The 26,272-nt window shown below is 35.5% G+C and overlaps 2 protein-coding genes across 3 annotated transcripts in view; both read right to left on the bottom strand.

Moving 5' to 3' along the window:
• si:ch73-40i7.2 (FYN-binding protein 1) overlaps positions 1 to 1,838 on the bottom strand; it is a 31,960-nt gene extending 30,122 nt beyond the window's left edge. For both annotated transcript variants that reach the window (XM_056468827.1, XM_056468826.1), the window contains exon 1: positions 1,761 to 1,838. In XM_056468827.1, coding sequence (XP_056324802.1) covers positions 1,761 to 1,763 — 3 coding nt within the window. In that variant the 5' untranslated portion in view covers positions 1,764 to 1,838. The remainder of the gene's footprint in view (positions 1 to 1,760) is intronic.
• A 3,748-nt stretch (positions 1,839 to 5,586) lies between these two features.
• Positions 5,587 to 25,311, bottom strand: slc35e1 (solute carrier family 35 member E1). Its single transcript, XM_056468076.1, has 6 exons — positions 24,936 to 25,311; positions 16,357 to 16,427; positions 13,645 to 13,782; positions 13,438 to 13,563; positions 10,746 to 10,991; positions 5,587 to 8,937 (listed from the first exon to the last, which is right to left on the bottom strand). Exons 1-6 carry the CDS (start codon positions 25,264 to 25,266, stop codon positions 8,722 to 8,724), a joined length of 1,128 nt encoding a protein of 375 aa, XP_056324051.1. The 5' UTR covers positions 25,267 to 25,311; the 3' UTR covers positions 5,587 to 8,721.
• Positions 25,312 to 26,272: the final 961 nt, after the last annotated feature.

The following is a 26,272-nucleotide window of genomic DNA, read 5'->3' as shown; positions in this document are numbered from 1 at the left end:
TAGTTCATAATGGATGTTGAGCAATGCCAAGTCGCATATTATAAATCATAGAGTTGATTTTAATAATCAGTAAATGTAAATTAAAACTAACAAATGCAAGTATCTTTCACTGTTAGATCAAGCTAACTATTTTAGCCATCTAATTTATTCCAATAAACAGCACACAATAAGAAATCAATGGATATTTAAATATCAGCATATAATGATTAATGTATATCAATTCATGAATATATACAGTTGAAGTCGGAATTATTAGCCCCCCTGAATTATTAGCCCCCTGTTTATTTATTCCACAATTTCTGTTTAACGGAGAGAAGATTTTTTTTAACACATTTCTAAACATAATAGTTTTAATAACTCATTTCTAATAACTGATTTATTATCTTTGCCATGATGACAGTAAATAATATTTGACTAGATATTTATCAAGACACTTCTATACAGCAAAAAATATTATCAGACATACTGTCAACATTTCCTTGCCCTGTTAAACATAATTTGGAACAAATTAAAAAAAAAATTCAAATGGGGGGCTAATAATTCTGACTTCAACTGTATATATATATACAGTGCATCCGGAAAGTATTCATAGTGTTTCACTTTTTCCAAATTAAATTAAATTAATTAGATTAAATTAATTTATTTTCCCAAAATTCTACACACAATACTCCATAATGACATTGTGAAAAAAGATTTTTTGAAATTGTAGCAAATTTATTTAAAAAATAAAAAACCTGAAAAATCACATGTACATCAGTATTCACAGCCTTTGCTCAATACTTTGTTGCACCTTTGACAGCAATTACAGCCTCAAGTCTATTTGAATATGATGTTCAATAGGATTTAGGTCTGGGCTCTGGCTGGACCACTCAGGACATTTACCGAGTTGTTGTGAAGCCACTCCATTGATATTTTGGCACTCAGTTAATACTGTATAAAGTAGTAAAAGTTATACTGTGGCACAAAACTGACATATGTAAACAGAATAACAGTCATAACTTTTTTTTTGTCGCATGAACCTTGTCTTTCAAAATTAAACTATAAAAATTTACAATTAAGCATTTGTGCAAAATGTGCCTGCCTTTTGTGTGTATGTTACAATATTAAACTCAAATACCAGTTCAAACATTTAGCCAAACCCAGGCCCACATAAAATCATAAGCCTGGGAGCCAACTTGAACCTCAGATTTGATAATTGATAGTGCTTTCAGTTATTAATATAATAAAAAGAGCATCCTCACTGCTGTGTTTGATATATTCACCCATACTTAGTCTACCTCAAGAATAGCAGTAGACTCTTTTAGCTACAGGTGTTACCCTCTCAAATGACTTGAAATCCAGTTGTCATGACTGAAATATTGTTTCACCAGTTTTAAAATCTACACTCAGGCATATTAATACACTTTAGTTAAGCCCAAAGGTATTGAGATACCCCCAAAAATATCATTTTAACATAATCTTGCAAAAGAAATACATAAAGAAGTCACCTTTCTGCACTTAAGTACAAATACTGTTGCCTATTACATAATTATATAATACATATACAAATAATAATAACCATAAGCATATGAATAACAATAAATAATAATAATAACATAGTACATGAGCACCAAGTATATAGATTTCAGGTCAATTATGTGATATCAATGTCGACTAGCAAGAATTCAATATTCAGTGTCTCTCAATAATAATGTAGGAGCTTTTACATATCGTAGTTTCCTAGCAAAAGGGGGGAAAAAAGATAATCAAGATGTCCTTACCATGTGTTTTATTTCCAAAGTTTCATGTCATGTGACGACAGCTTAAAGAGTGCGACAGACTGCTGCAGTTTCCTGGCCTGAAGCACAGATGAGCGACCACTCAAGCAGGAAGTGGATTATAAATGAATGAAAACAACCCACCGGGCCACAATGCACTTATATAAACAGCGTACATCTATATGAGGCTTTGAGAGGCAATATAATAAAAGCTCTTTCGTTTCTAACAACAGACTTCATGGGGATGGAGCATCTAGTTCATGGTGACATAAGTAATGGTTTATGTTAATCATAATATTTTAATATGCAGTTTAATATAACATTTGGGCTGATAATTGGTTAATCCTGTCAATTTTATTGAATTAAAAAAAACAATTGTTTGGGGTTTTATCCTGTGAGTTCTTCGAAGAAATCATGTTTTGTCTCCCTCTGTCGGTCAGAAAGGGAAACAACTAATTCTGTGTGAAAATGTGAGGTGTGTATTTTTTCTACTTAGTCCGATTTGAACATCCCATTGAGTATTATCTTAGTATTTATATTCTTACAATCTTAAAGAGCCCCTATTTTGCATGATAAAAGGTCATATTTTGGTTTTGGGCTCTCCAACAACAGGCTGATATGTATGCAAGGTCAAAAAACACTTCCATGGTCTTATAATATTTACAATAATATCCCTACTGAAAAAACCAGCTTAAACCAGCCTAGGCTGGTTGGCTGGTTTTAGCTGGTTGACCAGCCTGGTTTTAGAGGGATTTTGGCCATTTCCAGGCTGGTTTCCAGCCATTTCCAGCCTGGTCCTAGCTGGTCAGGCTGGAAAATGACCAGCTTAAACCAGCTTGACCACCTTGCCAGGCTGGAAGCCCAGCCAAAACCAACTATGTCCAGCTTAAACCAGGCTGGTCAAGCTGGTTTTAGCTGGATTTAGCTGGTCATTTTCCAGCCTGACCAGCTAAGACCAGGCTGGAAATGGCTGGAAACCAGCCTGGAAATGGCCAAAACCCCTCTAAAACCAGGCTGTTTAACCAGCTAAAACCAGCCAACCAGCCTAGGCTGGTTTAAGCAGGATTTTTCAGCAGGGATCGTATCTTTAGCCTGAACGAGTCGACGTCAATACAGTACATCACCAAATATGAAGTGCCAGATCTGGTAAAACGTGAACGTGCCTTTCCCTTCAGCGTAGGTTATTGTATCAAAAATCTGAAAAACAACAGGAACAAACACAGCACTAGGTTGGCTATACTGTGGTATTGCTGTGAAAATTAACTTTAAAGCCACGTTTCCAATGCACACGACAAGTGACAGACCAGTCATTCATTTCCAATGGAGAGTAGCCCGGGAACTGCATGGAATTCCGATCATCTCCGTATGCCGAAAATTAGGATCCGTTAAATATTTGAACTTCTGTGACTAGGCCATATGCGACTGGTCAACGGATGTGATGTATTCCAGTGTTGTTGTCCAAGCAGGTCCGTGAGTGCGAGATGAGAAATAGTAGTTCTTAAAAAAAACATTTTATCAGACAGTCCAGCCTGATCTCACGAGTATTTTACGTTTTGTCAGTTTAGTGGCTAATTTGTACGAATTCTTACGATTTTAAAAAGGAGGTGTGGGACTTAACCCCACCCCTAAACCCAACCGTTATTGGGGGATGAGCAAATCGTACTAAATTGTACGAATTAGATCGTATGAATTAGCCCTAAATCAAAAAGTTACGAATTGCCATGAGATTGTGTTGGACAGTCGAGTTTGAATGTCGTGTGCGGTGTAAAGGTGGCTTAACCCTTTATTTCCATCTGTCAGTGATCGTCATCTTAGTGTCATAATCAGTCCCGTGATCTCCAGCGCTCTGCTAGTGTCTGATGGGAAAGGCGCATTCATGTTTTAACGGATCTGGCACTACATATTTAGTGATGTACGATATCCTCGTTGATGCGTTCAGTCAAAAGATCCGAACACAACACGATTCATTTATTCGACTCTGAGTCGACTATTTCGTTAAAGAATCAATACTTTTAAGCGGTGCACTTTCAGATCTCAGCTGGATGTTTTCATTCACTTAGTGCTGTGTTACACACTGCATGGAAGCTCATTTTCAAAAACCCATAATAGGGGCTCTTTAACTAACATTTTGTGGAGACCTTATAAGCGTTTTGAGTAACATATAGCTTCGTTGACCACTAAGTTATTTGGATTTTGAAGAATACCACCACAACATCTGTGTTATATTTGCTTAATGACTTTGAAGGACTGCAGCAATCTACAGAACAATAATTTGGATATATAAATCTATACACATTCACATAAGCAAGAAAATGTATATACTGAGACATACACACAATTACAGGGTTCCCTTTCTGACCTTTACCTGACTTTCACAGCTGAATTTCCATGACCTTCAATGCTCAGAAAAACAGGCCCCTATTAAAATAGTTTAAGCTTAAATGTTTTTTTTTTTAATAATAGCCATTGTGAGATCAACAATGGATGATTTACCTCAGAATATATATTAAAAACTCTCAGCACTGTGGCTCAGCAGTTAGCACTGTCACCTGACAGCAAGAAGGTTCCTGATTCGAGACCAGAGTTGGCATTTTTGTGTGGAGTTTACATGTTCTCCTCGTGTTCGAGTGGGTTTCCTCCGGGCGCTCTGATTTCCCCCACAGTCCAAAAACATGTATAGGTGAACTGGATGAACTAAATAGGCCGTAGAATAAGTGGACTAACTAAACCTGCAGTTCTCCGCAATGTACGTTCTCCAGCCTCCAGCACCTAGACTGCAGCTCCGCACAGGATGTTTGGCCAGAGGAGAAATGGTGGTGCCCAACTGAGCCTGGTTTCTCTTGAGGTCTTTTCCTACACTTTCGTCAATTGGTGAAGTTTGTTACCACTGACATGCTTGGTTTGGGACTTGTGGAGCCGCTGCATCAATGGATTTGCTCTTCAGTGTTTGAACTTTCAGCATTGAAAATGAAACCACCCTGAACTGAACTTCAACTCTGAAAACTGGACTGACAGTTTCAATTTACTAGAACTAGTTCTATGTTAAGCTGCTTTGACACAATCTTCATTGTAAAAGCGCTATACAAACATATAATGTATTTACTTGAACTAAGCCGAAGGAAAATAAATGACTGACATATTAAAAACACAATACATACTGTATATATAATCGAACAGAATTTAACACTCAGTCTGTGAAGTGTTCATTTTGAAGCTCTTAAAATTTTATGACATGTTTGCTTGGCTTAACAGGTTAATGACTGCCTTTTACTTAAGTGACTGCCAGTTGACAAGTCGGAAAGCAATAAAATGGCTCCGAAACAAAGTCTAACTATAACGATATGGATAAAATGCTATATAAAAAAAAAAAAAAAACGAGAAATTATCATTTTAAAATGCTAAATTTTGATGAAAGGAAATTTTAAAAGCAAAAAGTCCCTTTTGTAGTTAAAAAAAATATTTTACTTTATTTTAAAAGGATTTTCTTTATATTTCTAAAGATTTTTGGTGTTTAAAACATTATTTGAATAAATATATTGGTTTAATAAATCTGTTTTGCTCGAAAGCACCAAAATATAATACCTATAGTCAGAGAGAAATAGTTAAATTATACAGTTTTAAAAACGAGGTGAACTCATTTATAAGGAGCACTGCATATATACAAAACAAAACATCATAAAACTACTACAGAATTTTAAATATTTGTATAACTTCAACCTGTAATCTTCTTATAGACTCAAAAGCTACACCAAATAGAAATAGGCAGTTTTAAAATTCTGAATGTAACTTTACAAAGACATAAATTCAGCAGCAAGACTTTATCAATCAATCTTCTTTATTTTCACATTTAAAAATAAGTCTTATTATCTTTAAGTTGACAAGAAAATGCAACAATAACCGTACCAAGGCATCTTAAAATCAAATAATAGAAACACTGGCTGAAATTAGAACAATCGCAACACGGAAAGTGTGACAATGCATTTCCACACCATAGAAAGACAAACTAAACTAATTAAAAGGACTCGGCGTGAATGTCAGATTATAGAGACACACATGACTCTCCCAAGGGAAAAGGTCCAAGAGCTTAAAGATTCGAAGGCTGACTGAAAATAAAACATATTACAGCAGTGCATGACATTCTGGAGGGGGAAGGTAAAGTCACTGTAACATCAGTTCTGTTGAGCTCAAGATTTCAAAGGTTTAGGCTCAGTTTATAATTATCCACCGTGTAATTCTACAACACAAAATGAAAAGTCTCTCCAAGACTCATAATCTTCACCATGCCAGTTTTAGACACTGATCCACACTGTAATAAATGCAGAGTTCAACACAATTCAATCATGTCGTCCCACCACAAAACAAATTTAAGTAGACTGAACATAAAACAATCAAGTTGTCCCAAAAATAGTCTTGTTGTGTTGTTTCAGCTCATTTTAAAATAAGCAGCTTGAACAAGCAATGTTTTGGAGTGCAGTGCTGACTCGCGTCTTGTTAATAAGTACGCTTCTATTTCCTTTACATTTGATTATGACTAAAAGTAATAAGGGGAGAACATAAAATTTGCACACCCCCTGTGATGACATGATGTAAGTGCAGAAGCAAACAAGCAGAAGGACGAGACCACCCTAATCCTTCAATTTTTGGCTCACGAAGATAAAACGGGAACTAAAAGAAGCGCATGATTGCCCAAACTGATCCTCTAAACTCACAATATATAGAGACGTGACGACAGAGAACGCCACATGAACATTGTCCTTCAAAACTCACAACTAAAAACTCACAACGCCATGATTCCATAACACTTCAAATATATGTATTAAAAACCCTCCAATGTTAAACTCATTGCAGTAATGCAAAACAATTGCATGTTTTTTTTTTTTTTTGCCAAAAACGTGTCTAACTTCCCAGCAGCAAGACACATGTAAAGAAACAGGGTGCAGAAAACAGCTAGCTTACAAATATTAAACTAAATCCTCACCCTACACATTTGCTAAAACCAGCGTAAAATTGAGAACAAAGATGATAATGGACCAGTACAAATCCCAAAACATGAATCCTCCAGGTGTACTAATAAAGAGAGTGTTTGTAGTGATGAAATAAATGACAATTTAAAGCTCCATATAGAATCTTTCAGTAAACAGTTGTAAAACGAAAGATCATTTTAAGAATCTAAAGACCCCTAGTCCAATGGAAAGATCGCACGGATGTTTAATGTTCTTCATGGAATCAAATCATTTAATGTGTTCAATGCAGTACTCCCAGCTCTGCGTAACACATTTGACCATATTTACCCTCAAAACTTGTCCCAGACTCGGTTGGCTACAGGTTTTACACCCCAAAAGGGATTGAAACACCTCCAGAAATATTGCACCTTTAAATAAGACCATTCATACACTGTAAAAACAGACAACTTTATCAAATGAAATGAGCGCTGACTCAAAATTTACTGAAAGTTCTCATTTGAAGAGTTTTGAACTCAGTGTTGAAGCTAACGAGTTAATTAAACACCTCATTACTTCAACTTAAATGGATTAAGTTCACAGTACTCATATAGATTCGTTATTTAACTCAAATGGTTTGTGGCAATCGGTTTCCTCAAACAGTTTGAGTTGCCTTAACTTATTGGGTTTTACAGTACTCAGCTGGTTTGACTTCTCTTCATTTATTGGGTTTAACTGTGCTCAAATTGCTTCATTTACTCAAATGGATTAAGTTCACGGTACTCATATAGATCCGTTATTTAACTCAAATGGTTTGTAGCAATCGGTTTCCTCAAACAGTTTGAGTTGCCTTAACTTATTGGGTTTTACAGTACTCAGCTGGTTTGACTTCTCTTCATTTATTGGGTTTAACTGTGCTCAAATTGCTTCATTTACTCAAATGGATTAAGTTCACGGTACTCATATAGATCCGTTTTTTAACTCAAATGGTTTGTGGCAATCGGTTCCCTAAAGCAGTTTGAGTTGCCTTAACTTATTGGGTTTTACAATACGCAGTTGGTTTGACTTCTCTTCATTTATTGGGTTTAACTGTGCTCAAATTGCTTCATTTACTCAAATGCATTAAGTTCACAGTACTCATTAGGATTACTTCTTGAACTTAAATGGTTTGTTGCAAGCGATTTCCTCAAACAGTTTGAGTTACCCTAAATTGTTGGCTTTTACAGTGTAGAGTTCAGTGTAAAATCAGCAGTTTTTAAACGCTGTGCTCAGATCTTTATTCAAGACGAGACACCAGGAATTCTTACTATTTTAAAAATGTAAAGAATTACGAGCCTTCAACTCTCCCTTCGCAGACGTTTAATATTAAACTGGCTCATAAATCATAACCATGTCACACAAGAGGCCTGCCAACACTTCAGTACAAAAGAAATACAAAAAAAAAACATGACTATGAATGTACAGCATGATTCAAGTGATCTCATACAGTGACCTCTGCCTAAACACCCCAGGGGGAAAACAAGAGACTCCTTCACAGATATTAGACATTCGGAAATCCAATGGGGTGTTTTCAGTTCATGATATGATCGATCAATGCAACTTCCTGTATAAAAATAAATAAAATATTTACAAAACAAACAAAAAACAGAACGTTGACTAATACCCTGACGCGTTTGTGTTTTCAGTGACCCAGTGTATGTAAAATGGCGGCGGTCTTGCTGTTCACTCGCAGTAGCATGATGGCCACGAAGATGCGTTACATTCTGAACTGCACTGAAATGCAACCTGTGCAAAAAATACTAACAACAACAATAATAATTCCCAGCACCTTCCTAAAACCTACACATACCACTGAGAGTTCGAATGGGAAAATAAAATGTTTGTGATGAAATAAATAACAGGCCTGTGGAAAAAAAATGAACAGTAGGATTTCGTGAGTACACATTCCTCATCCAGTTACTCGTCCGTATGAAAGATGCACCCACTGAAGCACTGGTCTGAGAGCAGTCTTTAGAGTCCTGGGCTCACACGACATACTGACTGGAGCTGTAGTTTGCTGTGTAGGCCTGTCGGCTGTACTGAAAGTGGTCGGTGAGCACTGTGCTCCGGCCGTGCTGAAAGTCTGAGCTGTGTGTGAAGGCCCCGGTGCCGTTGGACTGCGGCTTGTCGAATGACACCACATCCTGTGCTGAAACAGGCAGCAGTCCCTTTTTGGCCTCCTGGTTGGAGTCGTATTTCGCCTGGTGAAGAAAGCAATTAGAAATCATTGGTTTTTGCATTTTTCGCTGGACAACGTGCACCTCATAAAGCCTGAATTATACTTCTGCGTCGACTTCTGAAACACTGGCGAGCAGTGAGGTTTCAATGTTCCACTGCATCAAATTTCTTTGATGATATTTTGAGTTTACGCTAAAAATGTGCGCTATTCTACTGTAAAAGCAGCTCAAACTAGGGCTGAATGATGCTGGGAAAATATGAGATCTGCGATATCTGTTAAATGATATTTGTTGAGTGTTGCAATAATGATATTTCTTACAAAAAAACTTGAAAAATGCAACATTTATTTATGCAATGATACTATAAAAAGCAGGTAATAGATATTTTTTCTGAGCTAATTACATCTAAAAAACTATGTCAAGGTGCAAACATTTAGGGCTCTATTTTAACAATCTAGGCGCAAAGTGTAAAGTGCAGGGTGCAAAAGCATTAAGGGCATGTCCGAATCTTCTTTTGCTATTTTAAGGACGGAAAAATACGCTCTGCGCCATGGCGCATGGTCTAACGGGGTTGAGCTTATTCTCTTAATGAGTTATGGGTGTGCTTTTAGAATAAACCAATCAGAGTCTTATCTCCCATTCCCTGCGCATTTGCTATATACATGGTGGACTTTGTACGTGAAAAAACCGAACTAGCAAGAAAACAATTAAACAGAGCATCTGTAGTGCGAGGATGAAAAATGAGCCACCTCCAATCGGCCTTTAACGTGGATAAGGAAACGATGTTGTACGCACAGACATCCGTTAGCCTATAGATAATTAATTTTGTTTGTTAAGCGCAAAGATTTGTTTCAAAACTAATTTCCAGCAAATGAACAATAATAATGATGTGTGGTCAAAAAACTGAGTTATATTCAAACACACATGCTATGCCCCATATGGTCTAAAACCTGACAGGTGGGTAGACCTAAGCTTGTTTTAATAAAACAAATATAAGTATGCATATAATAATAATAATAATAACTACATTAATTCAAAAGCAAGTTGTCGTGAACAACTGGACAAAAGCCCCCCGAAATGAAGGAGGCATGGAGGCGGTAGTTTTTATATTTATGTAGAAAATAATAATTTTTGTAATATTTTAATCCTTTAATTCTTTTTCATTTGTAAAGATATTTGCGTATTGCTCTTCATCCTATGTGTGTTAAAGGGCACCTAGGTTAGCCCTTTTTTCAGATTTAATATAAGTCTTTTGCGTCTCCAGAATGTGTCTGTAAAGTTTCAGCTCAAAACACCCATCAGATTTTTCATTATACCTTTTGCAAGATTCTATTTTATACATTTTTTCACTAAGGGGCTGTTTTGGCATACTGCGCCTTTAAGGCCAGTCCTCCCCGTCCACCGTTTCTACGTGCCTTTCTGAAAAGTAGATTTTTCACCATCGGTGCCCTTTAAGCAATGTGTAAGAGAGGCGCACAACTAACGATCTGTTTTCAGCTGGTGTATTGTTCAGTCTATTTTAGCTCCTCAAAATAGCAACGTGCCAACAATGTGCCTTAACACGCCTCTTTTCTAGACCTGAACACCCACAGGTTTATTATTTTTCAATGCATCCCACTGCTCTTGACACTTGTTTAAAATGTAAACATTGATACAAAATCTCATCTCTGAAGAAGGAATTTGGCATTTGTTCTTGAATTAAATGGGTTTCATAAATTCATAATAAATCCAGTAAATTCAGAGAAACTGAGGAAATCGCTGTGTATGGAACATATACCAGAACAATTTAACAACATACAGTCAAGTAAATCTGTGTTTGAATTATAAATTACCTTATTATAGAGGAAGACGCCTAGTATTGCTGTCATCATGCCGATAATGTTAGAGGTGTTGACGGGGTTCCTGAGCATCAGTAAGGATATACTGATGACCATGATCCTCTTTGTTGCGTTGGCTACAGCATAACTGAGTGGGCTGACCAAGTTCAGCACACTGAACGCGATCATGTTTTGTGCAAAATTGCAGAAACCACTGATGAGGAGCAGCATGAGAGTTCCTGTCCAGCTGGAAACCTCCGACTGCACAAGAAAAGACACAACAAGGATTGTGGGTGTGACAGTCACACAAGTCATTACAGTCATTAGTCACACAAGTCATTACAGTCATTAGTCACACAAGTTTAAACTTCATGAAATCTGTTTTAAACAGTCCCCAGGCATATTTTACTAACCACAAAAATGCTAAAGAAGTAAACGTCCACCATCATCTTAAAGGTTTGAGGCTATAACATTTTTAAAAATGCTTTTTTTTTGTGCTCACCAAGTTACATTCAACCTGAAATACTTATTTTGATATTTTAAAAATATTAATGTATTAAAGTCATAGCAAAAATTTATTAAAGTCATGGATTTGTTTATCATCAGGCAGTGATTTTATTTCTTATAATTTTAAGGAAACCACAACACTTTTAGGAAACTTTAATAAAAATCGATATTATTTGTAAAATGATTGATGTTAAATGTAGATTTTTCATTAATTAACGAAGAACTCTACATTTGTTACAGTATTTATTCACGCTTGTTAACTTTAGAAATAAATAAAACTGTTAGATTATGAATTTGATTAATATCAACAGACCCATAGTTTAATTTTAATAATTAGTACATACTAAAATATATACCTGCCAACTCTCCCGTTTTCCCGAGATTCTCCCGTATTTTACAGTTCTATCTCGCTATCATCTAGGTATTTTCTCGTATTTCTCCTGTATTTTCAATCTCTCTATGAAGGGTGGCAATAAACATTAAAGAGCTGATCCTCCCTATATGCAACCCATACCACCGAACCACCAGCGGACGCCCAATGCTCTTAAATGCGAGTCTGTTCTGTGCTTTAACCGTACTGTCGATAACCGTACTGTCGATTGAGTTCGTACTCAACAGGAAGGGCTGTGATTGGCTCTAACAGTCAGCGCTGTTCACTGAGCAGTAATAAGGAGACTGAATTCAGTGTACAAATAAATAAACACAAATAACAACACTGATATAAAGTCATATATGTTGTTTCAGTTTGATCAATGATAAATATCCTAAAATTCCTCCAGAAGACACCTTTAATATCATTTGAGTTCTCGAATATCATTTTAAAATATTCAATCTATTAAAATATGTTTTTTTTTAAATATTCAAGTCACAAATAGGGATGGGCATCGTTAGGGTTTTAACGGTATTACTACTTTTATCAATACCACTTATCGGTTCGGTACTTTAATGGTTTTCTCATCTGTACTTTTTGTAGTGTTTTTTTATGAAAACAAACAAACAAACAAACCAATTGAACAGAATTAACAACACTTTATTTTATTATTATGTTTTTAATGTAAAATACAACAAAACCAATAATTGTAAAACAAATAAATAGTATTTTTTTTTCCTGTAAAAGAATGTACGATGGTTTGAAGGAAACTGACTAACCATTCTTCTGGAGAAAAATCAACATGTCTGTCTTTTCTGACAGAAGTCGGGATCTTTCTTGGTTAATTGTGCTCCCTGCAGCTAAAAATACCCTCTTTGAGTTGCAAAATGCAGTTAAATGAGATTATATTTATGATTTTTCATTAACGCATTCACATAAATGAGTTAACTCTGTTTTTAATACAGCTTGGGGCATCTTGCAATGTAAAAACAAGCTGTTGTTTTTATAATTTCTTAATAAAGCATAGTTTATTACTAGGTTATACATAGACTATATTTGTAAATACAGCTGATGTTAAAGCATTTTTAATGTTTAAGATTTATTTAGGCTACTGCAGAAAAAAAATACTGTTTTCATTGTAACCGAATGTGTGTTTATTTAACTATTAATGTTTTACTAATTTAGGTGATTGGCTGCTGGCATAACGCTGTGGATGATGTAAAGTTACGGTTAGTAGCTAGGCAGTCAAAGCTTTGCATTGCAGTTAATGCACTTTTGAAAGATACTTTCACTCAGCCAGATTGCTTGCGATGTTCATTCAGCAATAACTCTCCAGTACCGATTGCATCAGAGCTTAACATTAAAGCTTATCGATACTTCGATCTTTTATAATGTATATTTATAATATATATTAACGATACCGATAAAGTACCGAGTTTCGGTACCCATCCCTAGTCACAAATAGGTTTCTTCCTTTTCCTCTCACACAGAACTTCCAATACAGTGGGAAAATGCTATGGAAGTTGCTAAATCAACAGATTTAAAGGATTTCATTCATTAATGACGACTAATAAATAACACCCAATAATGACATGTTATGGTTTACCCAAGTCGTTATTATAATTTTACTAATAGTAATTCAATTCCTTTATTACTGCGCAAAATACTATCAAATATGCTGTCAAATTTTGTGTAACATCATCTCACAGAAGGATAGAAGGATTAGAAAATTAAATGTAAATAACAATAGTCAATAATAACCATAAAATTAACATTTCTTAACAGATTCACCCATAAATAGCATTCACTTTAACCAAATAAGAAACATACCAGGTCTCCATCCATCAGGAAGCTAGAAAGGTCCACTAAAATCCATGTGGGCAGCATAAACAAAAGTGCGTTGAAGCCGAGGATGTTCAGCAAATGGAGGTGGTGAATCCTTGTGTCACGCAACACCTGAAACAACCGCAAATATTATATTCATACAGGAAGTCAATGCAGATTTTTCTTACATAATAGAAATCACCAAATATGAACCTTTTTGGAAAAGATGTTCTGTAAAGAGAAGCAGAGTGTTGCTGCCAGAGCGCTGATCAATCCAGACATGTCAAAGGACAGTTCGGTGACCGTGGCCAACAGGACTCCGCCAATGATGGGAATAAGAGACACGTAAACCTGGTCAAATGAAAGCCAACCTCATAAAACACCAAAACAGACAATCCAGTCTTTAAAATTACATGATTAAGTAGGAGTGTATGATATTTTTGTATAATTTTGAATAATTTACAATAAAGTTTCAGTAGTTAATATATTAATATATAACATGAACTAAGTATGAACAATACTTGTAGATCATTTACTAATCATAGTTCAACACTTATTAATGCTTCAATAAAAAAAATTCAAAATTTTCATGCCAAATTCATGCTTGTTACCTTTAATGCACCGCAAGTTAACATGAACTAACAATGAACAGTTGTATTTTCATTAACATGCACAAATACTGTAATAAATGTATTGTTCATTGTTTGTTCATGTCAGTAAACACATTAACTAACATTGACTAATACAACCTTATTATAGAATGTAATCAAAATAGCATCACAATTAAATCTGTTACAATAATCAACATATGGACTTATCACATGGACATGACCTCAACCATTTTTGGTGAAGCAATATATATCGGCCATACATAAACAATGCTAGCAACATTTTAGCTGATTGCGCAACATTTCTATCACTATTAGAGGTATCAGTGACAAAAAAATACACACTATATAGTATTTACTATAGCCCATTTTGAGGGAAGTAAACAATAACAATGGTCCTGACGTATTTCCTGTTTTACATTTTAAATTTCCATAGCTTCTGAGAGTCCAAAAAGCTCCACATATTGGTAAATAATGTTACGATAGCTGTTATAACATCAAAATATGAGTGAATCGCCTTTTGTTACAGATATAAAATAATTTGACAACAAGCAGGTAAAGTTCATGGGCCAATGATGTCATCACATTGAAATGGTCTATAAATTACTACAGTATATTCTCATGTGGGTGTCTGACAACCGAAAATAGATCTGGTAGCAGATAATGCAGGCAAGGAACCATCTCAAATAAAATACAGAGGGGAAAAAAGTATTGAGCACCATTTCACCATTTTTCTCAGAAAACATTTTTCTAAAGGTGCCGTTGACCTTATTTTCACGAGATGTTGGTAACATCCATCCAAAGAAATCCATATATGCAAAGAAAACAAATCTAATTAGTTTACAAATTAAGTTATGCATAATAAACTGAAATGATACAGGAAAAAAGTATTGAACACACGAAGAAAGGGAGGTGTAGAAATGCAGTGAAAGCCCAGACAGCGGCAGAAATCTCTCAGTAGATTAGTGACTTTTGAGACCCCCCCTAGCGACAAATTTTCAAAAAAAGCGACTTGCGACAAATCTAACGACAGTTTTGTGTTACTGGAGATTTTGTATAGACTGTCATTTGTTCACACTGTACAATCCCTACTCTTCTCAACAAGCTGCTGGTGATGCTGCTGGCTCCTCCCCCGCCTCAGAGCACTGACAGGCGGCCCAGTCCTCCTACAGCGGCCTCTCCAACCTGCAGCAGATCACGCCTCTGCGTACTGATAGCAAATGATTTAGCACCAGTGGTGTGAAGGTATTTCCCTTGTACAGTCAAACCGATCTGCTTCTCCTTCATTTTAACAATTTAACTTGACTGTTTATTCTTTTCTTGTTCACAAACACAGATATTTTAAGTGAGAGTTTTGGAACTTGTCTGAGTTTATTACATCTGAGAGAATAGCCTACTGCAAATTCTCTACACATCTAGAATGATATACTGTATTCAAACAGCAATCAATTTTGTTAAATTGAAATGCTTACATAAAGCGTGGTGCAAATATAAATACCCCTTTATTGACCATAGGCTGTTAAACAAACAGAAACGGTAGAATGAGATGACGTCAGTAATACGCAAATTGACGTATGACCTCACCTAGCGACTTTTAGTGACTTTTCGGGCAGAGCTTAGCGCCTTTTCATTGATAATAGTTGGCAACAGTGCAGTATGATGAAGATGAAACCAGGGTGGACATTTCAGCAAGAAAATGATCCAAAACACAGCAAAGGAAACTCTCAAATGCTTTCAGAGAAAGAAAATAAAGCTGTAGAATGGCCTAGCCAATCACCTGATCTGAATCCAATAGAAAACACAAAATAAAGATCAGATTTGATAGACGAGATCCACAGAACCATCAAGATTTTTACTCTGTTGAAGTCTGTGAAAAAAAAAATCACTCCTGAGCAATTAACGTGACTTCATTCTCCATATGAGAGGCATCTTTAAGCTGCTGTCACCAAAAAGCCTTTTATATAAAGAATTAAATACATTTCAGTAGTTCAGTACTTTCTCCTTGTGTCATTTCATTGTTATTACACTTTTTTTTCAGATTTTTTAGTTTGTTTTATTTTTATGTTTGTATTATTTGGGTTTTTACCAAAATCTAGTTTAATTCCATGTCAACAACTCCTTTAGAAATACTATTGCCAGGAAAAAACATTCATGCGTTTAACACTTATTTTCCCCTCACTGTATTGTGTAGTTATTAGTATTAACAAAAAAAATCCACATCAATATCACACACCCCTACTAAGAAGCAATCAGTGACTACTAAAACCATTATAACAGCATCAAATACATGAGTGTTTGTGTTTAGATGCAGACAGACCTTTGTGGTTTGCTTCTCTTTCATGATAATCCGAGACAGCAGCACCACCCAGATGGGCATGGTGGCCTTCACTAGGATGGAGAGAATGAAGAGAAGACATGCTTTCACTCATCTAATCACATCAGTCATTAGTCTCATCACATGTTCTTCAGTAAAGTCCTTGTGAGCGCACCTGCTGTTTGAAACCTCTCAGCTGCAGTCGAGTCCTGAGAAACAACACTCACACACTCCCTGCTGATTCCTGGGCTAATACTGCTTCATATTTAAAACACACAGCTGTTTACAGCCATCTACAGCTCAACAAACTCAGTTGCAAGGAGAATTTGTTGTAGTTCATCTGACACTCTAAAACCAAAACGCTAGAAGAACGCTATTTTCAAGTTCTTTAACAGAACTTGCAATGACTAAGCATGGTGCCAGTATAAAATTCTGACAGCGTGATAACCTTGAATCAAAATATCACTGTTTTGTGGTTACTGCTCTAAAATAAGTTCATTTTAAATTAATATTTTCGAACAGTAAACATGTCAGGCTAATAAATAAAACAAAAACACTGTGTATGTTTACATAGACACCAATAATCCGAGTGGATTTTAATTCGATTAAAACAATACTACTAGATTAAGAGTCTACCATGTAAACAGAGATGTTTGAATGCCTTAATCTGACTAAAGTCATAATCAAACTAAGCAGAAATCGATTTAAGATGTGGAGTACGCCGATTTTACTTGCATTATTGCAGTGCAGTACAGACATATCCACCTTATTCTCCACGTACGAGTGGGCGCAGCCATTTGAATAATTTTGGCTCGAAACCTCCGGTCTCATTCACTTCCATTCATTTTTAAACGTTAAAAACAGCTCGTTTTGCTGCTTGGTGTTGCAAACTGATATTTTCTTATTATATTACTCTACTTTGTCTGTATTGTCATGTAAACACTTGTTTGTAGACTAAGTAGTTTGACCGTTTTCTGCCGTTTATTCGTCATTTCTCCCATAGGCAGCTGAATCGGAAGTTCTAAAACAATCGCAAAAACGCGCGCACTTCCGCATTAAAGAACAAGGTCAATAAACACCTTAATCATAGGCGGAGGGTGAACAAACTCCAGGGTAAGGCTAATATATGCGCTGCCCTTTAATGCGTTTCAAAAGATTTGCGACCGACAAAGATGTTTTAACAAAAGCACCGCCCATCAACCAATGTCTATTATATTCAGCACGCACATTAAATTATTTTATTAAACTAACCCACTGATCTACACCGGTCAAAATTTCGGAATCAGTTTATTTAATTATTAATTTGATGTTTAATTTGATTATAAATTATTAATGAAATGATTACTCCTTGTTGCTTTTATTACTATTATAACATTAATAATAATAATAATAATAATAATAAATATTAGTGTGATCATGTGACTCTGAAGATTGGAGTAATGAAGCTGAAAATTCACCTTTAAAATCATTGGAATAAATTATTCCATTCAATTATAAACTACTTTTGAACAGTTAATTTTTAGTGCAATAACATTTCAGAATTTTAAAGTGTGTAATGTATTGTTGATGAAATAAATGCAGTCTTGGTGAGCAGGAGAAGCTTAATTTAAAAGATTTTAAAATCCTACTGACCCCAAACTTTGGACCGGTAGTGTATATAATAATAATAATAATAATAATAATAATAATAATAATAATAATAATAATGAAATTTTATATATTATATTATATTATATTATATTATATTATATTATATTATATTATATTATATTATATTATACTGAGTCTGGTTTCTCTCAAGGTTTTTTTTCTTCACTTCCGCCATTTAGTGACGTTTTTTTTCCCTCTCCGCTGTCGCCACTGGCTTGCATGGTTCGGGATCTATAGAGCTGCGCATCGTTGGATTTGCTCTTCAGTTTTTGGACTCTCAGTAGTGATTATTAAACCACACTGAACTGAGCTAAACTGAACTGAACTTAAACACTGAAAACTGAACTACACTGTTCCAATTTACTGTGACCTTTTATGTGAAGCTGCTTTGACACAATCTACATTGTATAAGCGCTATACAAATAAAGGTGAATGGAATTGAATTGAATATTATATTATATTAGAAGCCTTCTGTCTAACTAAAAAAATGTGCATGGCAGTTAATATAAATATTAGCCACTGCCCTACCTCATGCAGCAAAAACTTCCTTTTACACCCGGCATAATAAGTGTTGATGTTGTCTTTGTTGTTAAATTGCAAAATGTGTCAAGAATCCAAAATCATTCTCTTTTCACGAGGCCAATTGAAAACTGAACTTGTAATTCAGCAATAAATATTTGACCTTGAAATGTAAGTTTCAAGATTAATGCAAGATTACTACACTATACGTTACTATGAAACTACCAATATCATTTAATGCTAAAAACAAGTTAAACCAGCGTAATATATTATTATGCCTCTCTCGTAATACTCATGTGTCATTTTATTACTTATGTCCTAGACCAGCAAACCAGAATAGTTTGCTGGCCAACAGTTCGCTGGTTTCGTTTTCAGAGCTGCTGCGAACTCCAGTAATAAACAGCGCTCATCAATGCAAAGTGCGGAGTTGGACAGTTCCATTTTTGTGCGGAGGGGAACTTTTAATTTGACTGACAAACTTACAGTAACTAAAGTGTTCAGTTAATCATCATTAATTTTCCGCCTTACACGCGTTACATGTTTTCAATGCATTCTTTTTCTTTGCTGCTATCTCCGTGGTCTGGCCAGATGGGGAGGCTAAGCCTTCCCCAGCCTTACACATGCTCCGCCTATGACCTTAATCAAACTATTACCGTCGTGTAGGATTTGCACCGCATTTAGCAACAGGATAGTCTATTTTTTCCAGTAGTTCGTATACTCGCATCCAATATCTTGTTTGTCAGGGGGCATGAATGAAAGTGAAAGTGCCAAAATGCAGATAAAGTCAACAAATTAAAAACGAAACACCTGAAATTACTTGAATCTCCGGAGGAAATATGGATAGCATGGTGACGCAATGACATTAATCGAATTGTGCTGATAACATGTAAAATGAAATCATGAAAGGAACATTCAAAAAACAACTCATGTAAACACCTTAATCATATTATTGTCTTATTCAGATTAAGGCAAATAATTCAATTGCTGATGTCCATGTAAACGTAGTCACTGACTTCTGCTATCTTCATTAGTTCTAACACACAGATTTCTTTAAAAGAAAAGACATCTTTGGATATCTTTCTTTTCTTTGGATATAAATAAGCCACAACACCGTTCAGGTCCATAGCATGCTTGGATATTGTATGAGCAATTTGTTTCTCAAATGTTCGCTGAATCATGTGCTGACCAGTAGCTTTTGATGTGGATGCTCCTTTGCTGGATGTTTTCAGGAATAATAAATTAATCAACGATTCATTTACACAAATCTAAGACTTTAAATGAGTGATTAAAAACTGATTACAGAGACAAAAAAGGTCTTACCTAGGGCAGCACAGTATATTGGTTCAGCATTGTCATCTCAATGTTTCCATTCGCAATAGACACATCGCAAAGATATGCAATGTCGAGTTTGAAATACAGTTGACCAGGAGCTACAGAATTGTATTTAATCACTGTATTTCTATGGAATTTATATGATATTTATTGATATTGATATTTTATATTTATATGATTTATGCAAAACAAAAATATTTTTCTTCGAATTTTAGCCTTGTTTCTAGTCCAATTAAAAAAAAAAACACGATTATTTCTCTTACCCGTCCGGCAGGTAAGTTTGCTTTCACCTATTTCTTCTAATGGTGAAAACTAAACAATATTTTTACTTGCTCTAAGAATTTGTTTGATATTTGGACTAGAAACAAGACAAAACAAAGTAATAAATAGTTTTTTTGCATTGTGATTATTTAATCTCTGTACATAAATACTGTTAGTCTCCAAAGAAAACCATCAAATAGAGCTTTTCAAACCATCATGTGAAACTATTCATTTTGCAGAAAAATAAAATATCGCAATATCAGATTTTTCCAATATCGTGCAGTCCTAATGTGGATGCTCCTTTGCTGCATGCGAATCGCATGTTTTCACGATTAATAAATTAACCAATGATTCATTTGAACAAATCTAGGACTTTAAATGAGCGAATAAATACTGCTCACATAAACAAAAATGGTCAAAACTTAAGAGTAATTAGCATACAACCCAATTAGATATATTTTCCATTTTGTTAGCGACCACTTATGCTACCTAATTCTAATGCAATAAAAAAAATTGATAAATGGAAAGTAAAATATAAAACGGCAAAAATGCCTGATATTCCCTGACTTGAATTTGACACAATTTCCTGACTTGAAGTGTCTGGAATAAAGGTTTAAAATTTCCCCTGACCCGTGGGAACCTCGTTAAATGTTTTTCCAACAAAAAGCTGACTAGTCTAAACAACTAAATGGAAGCAAAGCAGATAAGTACTTACATTTTTAAAGAATTATCAACAACACAGAAGCAATAGCACATCATAATTCCTGCTTTCTGGTAACTGAAACATCCAATTATAATTTTTTTTTTTATGTTTTTTGCTGCAATATAACTCAAAGTGATAATGTTAAATAGAGTATCAAGTATTCATTAGGTTTAAGAGACATTTCATGCAAATTCTGTCATCATTTACCTACCCTTCACTTGTTCAAAACCCATTTGAGTTTGTTTCTTCTGTTGAACACAATTGCACAGACTATCATGGTATTTATTTTTCCTACTATTTGAAGTCGATGGGTGTCAGCAACCAGCATTCTTCAAAATATCTTTTGTGTTCGATAGACGGTGGTGGAAAGAGCACTAAAAAATTATACTTAAGTAAAAGTACCCTTACTTGCCTAAAAATGTAGTGCAAGTAGAGTAAACATATCTGATGTAAATATTACTCAAAGTATGAATAAAAAGTAGACACTTTCAAAAGTACTCAAGAGTAACGAGTAGTGAGTATTGTGCTGTAAAAAGCTGGTGCGTTTACATTTAATTTGTGGATGTGTGTAAACGTAACATTCTTTAGTGCATTTAGTTATTGTCTAGCAGGCACATAAAATCATAAGACATTAATGTTAAGTTAGATTTAGGTCGTGACGTCAGGTGACCTACAATTGAAGTCAGAATTATTAGCCCCCTTTGAATTTTTTTCTTCTTTTTAAAATATTTGCCAAATTATGTTTAATTGAGCGAGGAAATTTTCACAGTATGTTTGACAATATTTTTTCTTCTGGAGAAAGTCTTATCTGTTTTATTTAGGCTAGAATGAAAGAAGTTTTAAATTTTTTAAACACCATTTTTGGGACAAAATTATTAGCCCCTTTCAGCTATATTTTTTCTCGACTGTCTACAGAACAAACCACTGTTATACAATCTTGCCTGATTACCCCTAACCTGCCTAGTTAACCTAATTAACCTAGTTAAGCCTTTAAAGGTCACTTCAAGCTGTATATAAGTGTCTTGAAAAATATCTAGTCAAATATTATTTACTGTCATCATGCCAAAGATAAAATAAATCAGTTATTAGAAATGAGTTATTAAAACTATTTAGAAATGTGCTGAAAAAATCTTCTCTCCATTAAACAGAAATTGGGCAAAAAATAAACAAGGGGGCTAATAATTCAGGGGGGCTAATAATTCTGACTTTAACTGTATAGCCAGCATCTAAAGACAACATTATTTTGATGTCCAATAACGACGTCAAATGACATTGATATTTGGTTGATTAATCAAACGTCGAGCTAACATCTTAAACCAGCGTCATATTGGTGTCAGATAGCGGCATTAATTCGCAAGGTATGGAAAACAAAATCCAAGGTCTGATAGACGTCATAGTGGTAACGTCCACACAACATCAAGCTGTTTACATGGACATCAGTAATCGAATTATTTGCTTTAATCTAATTAAGACAATAAAAAGATTAAGGTGTTTACATGAATGGCTTTTTGAGTGTTACTTTTATGATGCCGTTTTACATGTTATATCACATAATTCGATTAATTTTATTGCGTCACTGCGATATTCACATTTCCTCCGGAGTTTCGTGTAATTTCGAGTGTTTCATTTTTAATTTGTCGACATTAACTGCAGTTTGGCACTTTCACTTTCATTCACGAACATTTCATGCATGCCCTCCATGACAAACGAGATATTGGATGCAACTATGAACTGCTGGAAGAGTTTTTTTTATGGAAGTTCATACCGCATGCTGAATGGAAGAAAAAAAAAAACCTCTGCAACCTCTACGATGCAGGGGCCTGTGGTGTGCACTGACTGGGTAGGTGCAGAGAGTGTCAAACAGTCAGCTGTGCTACGCGTGAGGACTATCCAGTTGCAAAACGCTGCGAAAAGTCCTACATGAAGGTAATAGTTTGATTAAGGTGTTTATGTCTGTAATTCACTTCAATAATGCGACTAAAATCGGCAAACTCTGCACGTTTTAATTCGATATCTCTTTAGTTCGATTATGACCTTAATCTGATTAAATTAATTAAAAAAAAATTATAAATAATAAAAAATAAATAACATTTAAAAAATAATAATACAAATTAAAAAATAAAAATAAATAAATAATAAATTGTTCGCCGTTTACATGGTAGACTCTTAATCAGAGTATTGTCTTAATCACATTAAAAATGAATAATTGGTGTCCATGTAAACGTAGTCATTGATATTTGCATGATTTTGGGTTGGACACTGACATGTTCTGACGTCAACCCGATTTTCATTTCCAAACAAAATGCATGCAACCTCCCCACGACATTGGGGTACAATGTTAATCTGGCGTCATGTTGACATCCTGCGATTGCTGGGTGTTTAAGGCCATTTAAGTCATCAAACAGTAAACATCCGTCATCTTCTCATCAGTGACATGCATCTAAACGGTCTCAGGGTCAATGCGTCTAAAGATTTTGGCCATCTTCTTGAACACTTTTAATGCTTCCAAACAGTTTGCTGCAATTATAAATTGCCCATGTGTTGAGGTAGCTCATTATGATGTGATTTATCTAGTCTATGTGTGATTTCATTGGACAGGAAAAGACAAGAAAAAATTAAGTAGTGACTGCACGTTAATAGTGAAATAGTGGAGTAAAAAGTACCGGTACTGCACTAAAAATGTACTCAAGGTAAAGTAAAAGTACACATTAATAAAACTACTTAGTAAATTACAGTTTCTGAGAAAATCTACTTAAATGCAGTAATTAGAGTACTTTTAATTAGTTACCTTACATCACTGTCGACAGAGGAAAGAAACTCAAAGGGTTAAAACCACAGGAGTAAACGATTAGGTAATTTTCATTTTTGGGGAAAACTATCCCCTTAAATCTCACAGCTTTCGACAAATGAACATTATCTCTTATCTAAATGCGTTAAGTCGTTTGGGATACTGGAAATTTTTAAAGCAAAAAAATAAAACTTAACATCTGTAGACACTCAAAAGTGAATGTAAAACTGCATTTCTCGCTCTCATACACATGCATGCATTAAGGATAACAAATATACTGTAAAAAAACACCTATTGGGACTAACTAATAAAATACACACAGAAACCGAAATAACTGATCATATTAAAATACATTTAAAAAAAAATTTCATTTACTAATTAAAGGCGGTAACATTTCAAGTCCTGAATGCTTTGAGAATGAAAGTTTTTCAGAATAAGAGAAAGTGAAAACACTATTCAACATGATTAGCATAATTCATTTGACATGTTTAGCTTCTTTACTTTGTTCTAAATTAAGACAGTAATATTATATTGCAGTAAGACAGATATTATAGTAATTTCTGCTTGGCTTTAAAGTAGTTGCAGCCAGGTTAGAAGAGTTACATTTGCTATTATCATTATGATAAATAATTAGAAGCTAAACTTATTAAAAAAAATTAATGGCGCCACACAGCATATGCATTTTGCATATAGCAAAAGATAGGACTAGTCAAGTCCCTCTCAAATATTAATAATACGATAAAGTCAAATAATAAGTCAAAACTTTTTTTCTGAATGGGTTTGTAGAGATTTTAAGTCATTCTGTACTGCTGCGCCATGTTGTTGATCATTTAGCAGATTTTACAGCAGGAACTGATAATCATAAAGTTCCCCCAAACTAGAGTTACATTAATCTGTATTACAGAGCTGCAGCCACGCAGGTGGATGATGTGGCAGTATGTATTAAGAGTGCGGAAGTGACGTAGTTCAGAATTAAAACAAAGTGTAGTGTTATTAAAGCGTGGACATACAGCAATGACGAGTCATTAAATGCTCATTACTACTATTTTCTTCGTTTTTGGGTGAAAACGTACGTTTAAATTGGCCGCTTGAATCACAGCTGTGGCTAGAGGTTAATTAGTGACAGGCAGCTCACTACAGCATAAACATTCACTCATTTAAACCGAAGACTTGTTAACGTGGGAAACACTTAACAATAGACCGAGTCCTGCTGAACAAAACAATTCAGTGAAGCTTAGTGAAGACGTTAGACTTTCATTGAGTTTAACGGTAAATAACAAGGCCCGTTCACAAAGCAGATATGGCTATCCCAAAGCAGTCGTGACTTACCGGTGTGCGCGTACGACACCGGAACCTTCCATATGCTGAAATGGGCCGAGACGGAGGCGAAATATTTCCCGAAGGCGAGCGGCAAGATGTACCAGCGGTAGTAGCGGGCCGGTAACTCCGTTCTCGGGACGCCCCAGGCTCGTAGCAGCGGCGGGAGAAACACGATGATGGAGACGATATGGAAAAGCGACACTGTGACCGGATAAGGGAAGCTGTTGAGGATGATTTTATTGATCACGTTGCCGCCCGAGCTGACCGTGTACCAGCACAAGCACAACACCGCGATCCGCATTCCCTCCCGTACGGGTGGGCGCTGCTCCGTCGCAGCCATCTTTCAGCCCGAACCGCGACGCTACAAGCCACACTGGAGGAGTCGCTAGTGGATGCGTCACGTGACTCTATGAAGACACGCCCCCAAGAACATCCACCGTACTAACCATAGACTGTGTAACACACACACACCCACACACACAAGGAATGGACATTAAGAGTCTGATGAGTCCAAATTTCAGATCTTTGATTCCAACCACCGTGTCTTTGTGCGACGCAGAAAAGCTAAACGGATGGACTCTACATGCCTGGTCCTCACCGTGAAGCAGGGAGGAGGAAGTGTGATGATGTGGGGGTGCTTTGCTGGTGACACTGTTGGGGATTTATTCAAAATTAAAGGCATACTGAACCAGCATGGCTACCACAGCGTCTTGCAGCAGCATGCTATTCCATCCAGTTTGCGTTTAGTTGGACCATCATTTATTTTTCAACAGGACAATGACGCCAAACGCACCTCCAGGCTGTGTAAGGGCTATTTGACCAAGAAGAAGAGTGATGGGGTGCTGCGCCAGATGACCTGGCCTCCACAGTCACCGACCTGAACCCAATCGAGATGGTTTGGGGTGAGCTGAACCACAGAGTGAAGGCAAAAGGGCCAACCAGTGCTAAGCATCTCTGAAAACTCATTCAAGACTGTTGGAAGACCATTTCAGGTGACAACCTCTTGAAGCTCATCAAGAGAATGCCAAGAGTGTGCAAAGCAATAATCAAAGCAAAAGGTGGCTACTTTGAAGAACTCTATGTTCAATATATGACATATTTTCAGCAGTTGTTTCACACTTTTTTGTTATGTATATAATTAAAATTCCACATATGTTAATTCATAGTTTTGATGCCTTCAGTGTGAATCTACAATTTTCATAGTCATGAAAATAAAGATTTTGAATGAGGTGTGTCCAAACTTTTGGTTTGTACACACACACACACACACACATATATATATATATATATATATATATATATATATATATATATATATATATATATATATATATATATATATATAT

Source organism: Danio aesculapii, chromosome 11 (genome assembly GCF_903798145.1).
Source record: "Danio aesculapii chromosome 11, fDanAes4.1, whole genome shotgun sequence".
NCBI lineage: Eukaryota > Metazoa > Chordata > Actinopteri > Cypriniformes > Danionidae > Danio > Danio aesculapii.
The sequence above is the reverse complement of the archived record's forward strand: the minus strand, read 5'-3'. Positions and strand labels throughout refer to the sequence as shown.

Coding starts and splice junctions, on each gene's coding strand:
- slc35e1 (XM_056468076.1), bottom strand. CDS start 25,266: ATGGCTGCGACGGAGCAGCGCCCACCCGTACGGGAGGGAATGCGGATC. Junction 13,783..16,356: donor AAGAGAAGCAAACCACAAAG/GTCTGTCTGCAT, acceptor TCATTTGACCAG/GTTTACGTGTCTCTTATTCC. Junction 8,938..10,745: donor GCGTCTTCCTCTATAATAAG/GTAATTTATAAT, acceptor TTTCTTCACCAG/GCGAAATACGACTCCAACCA.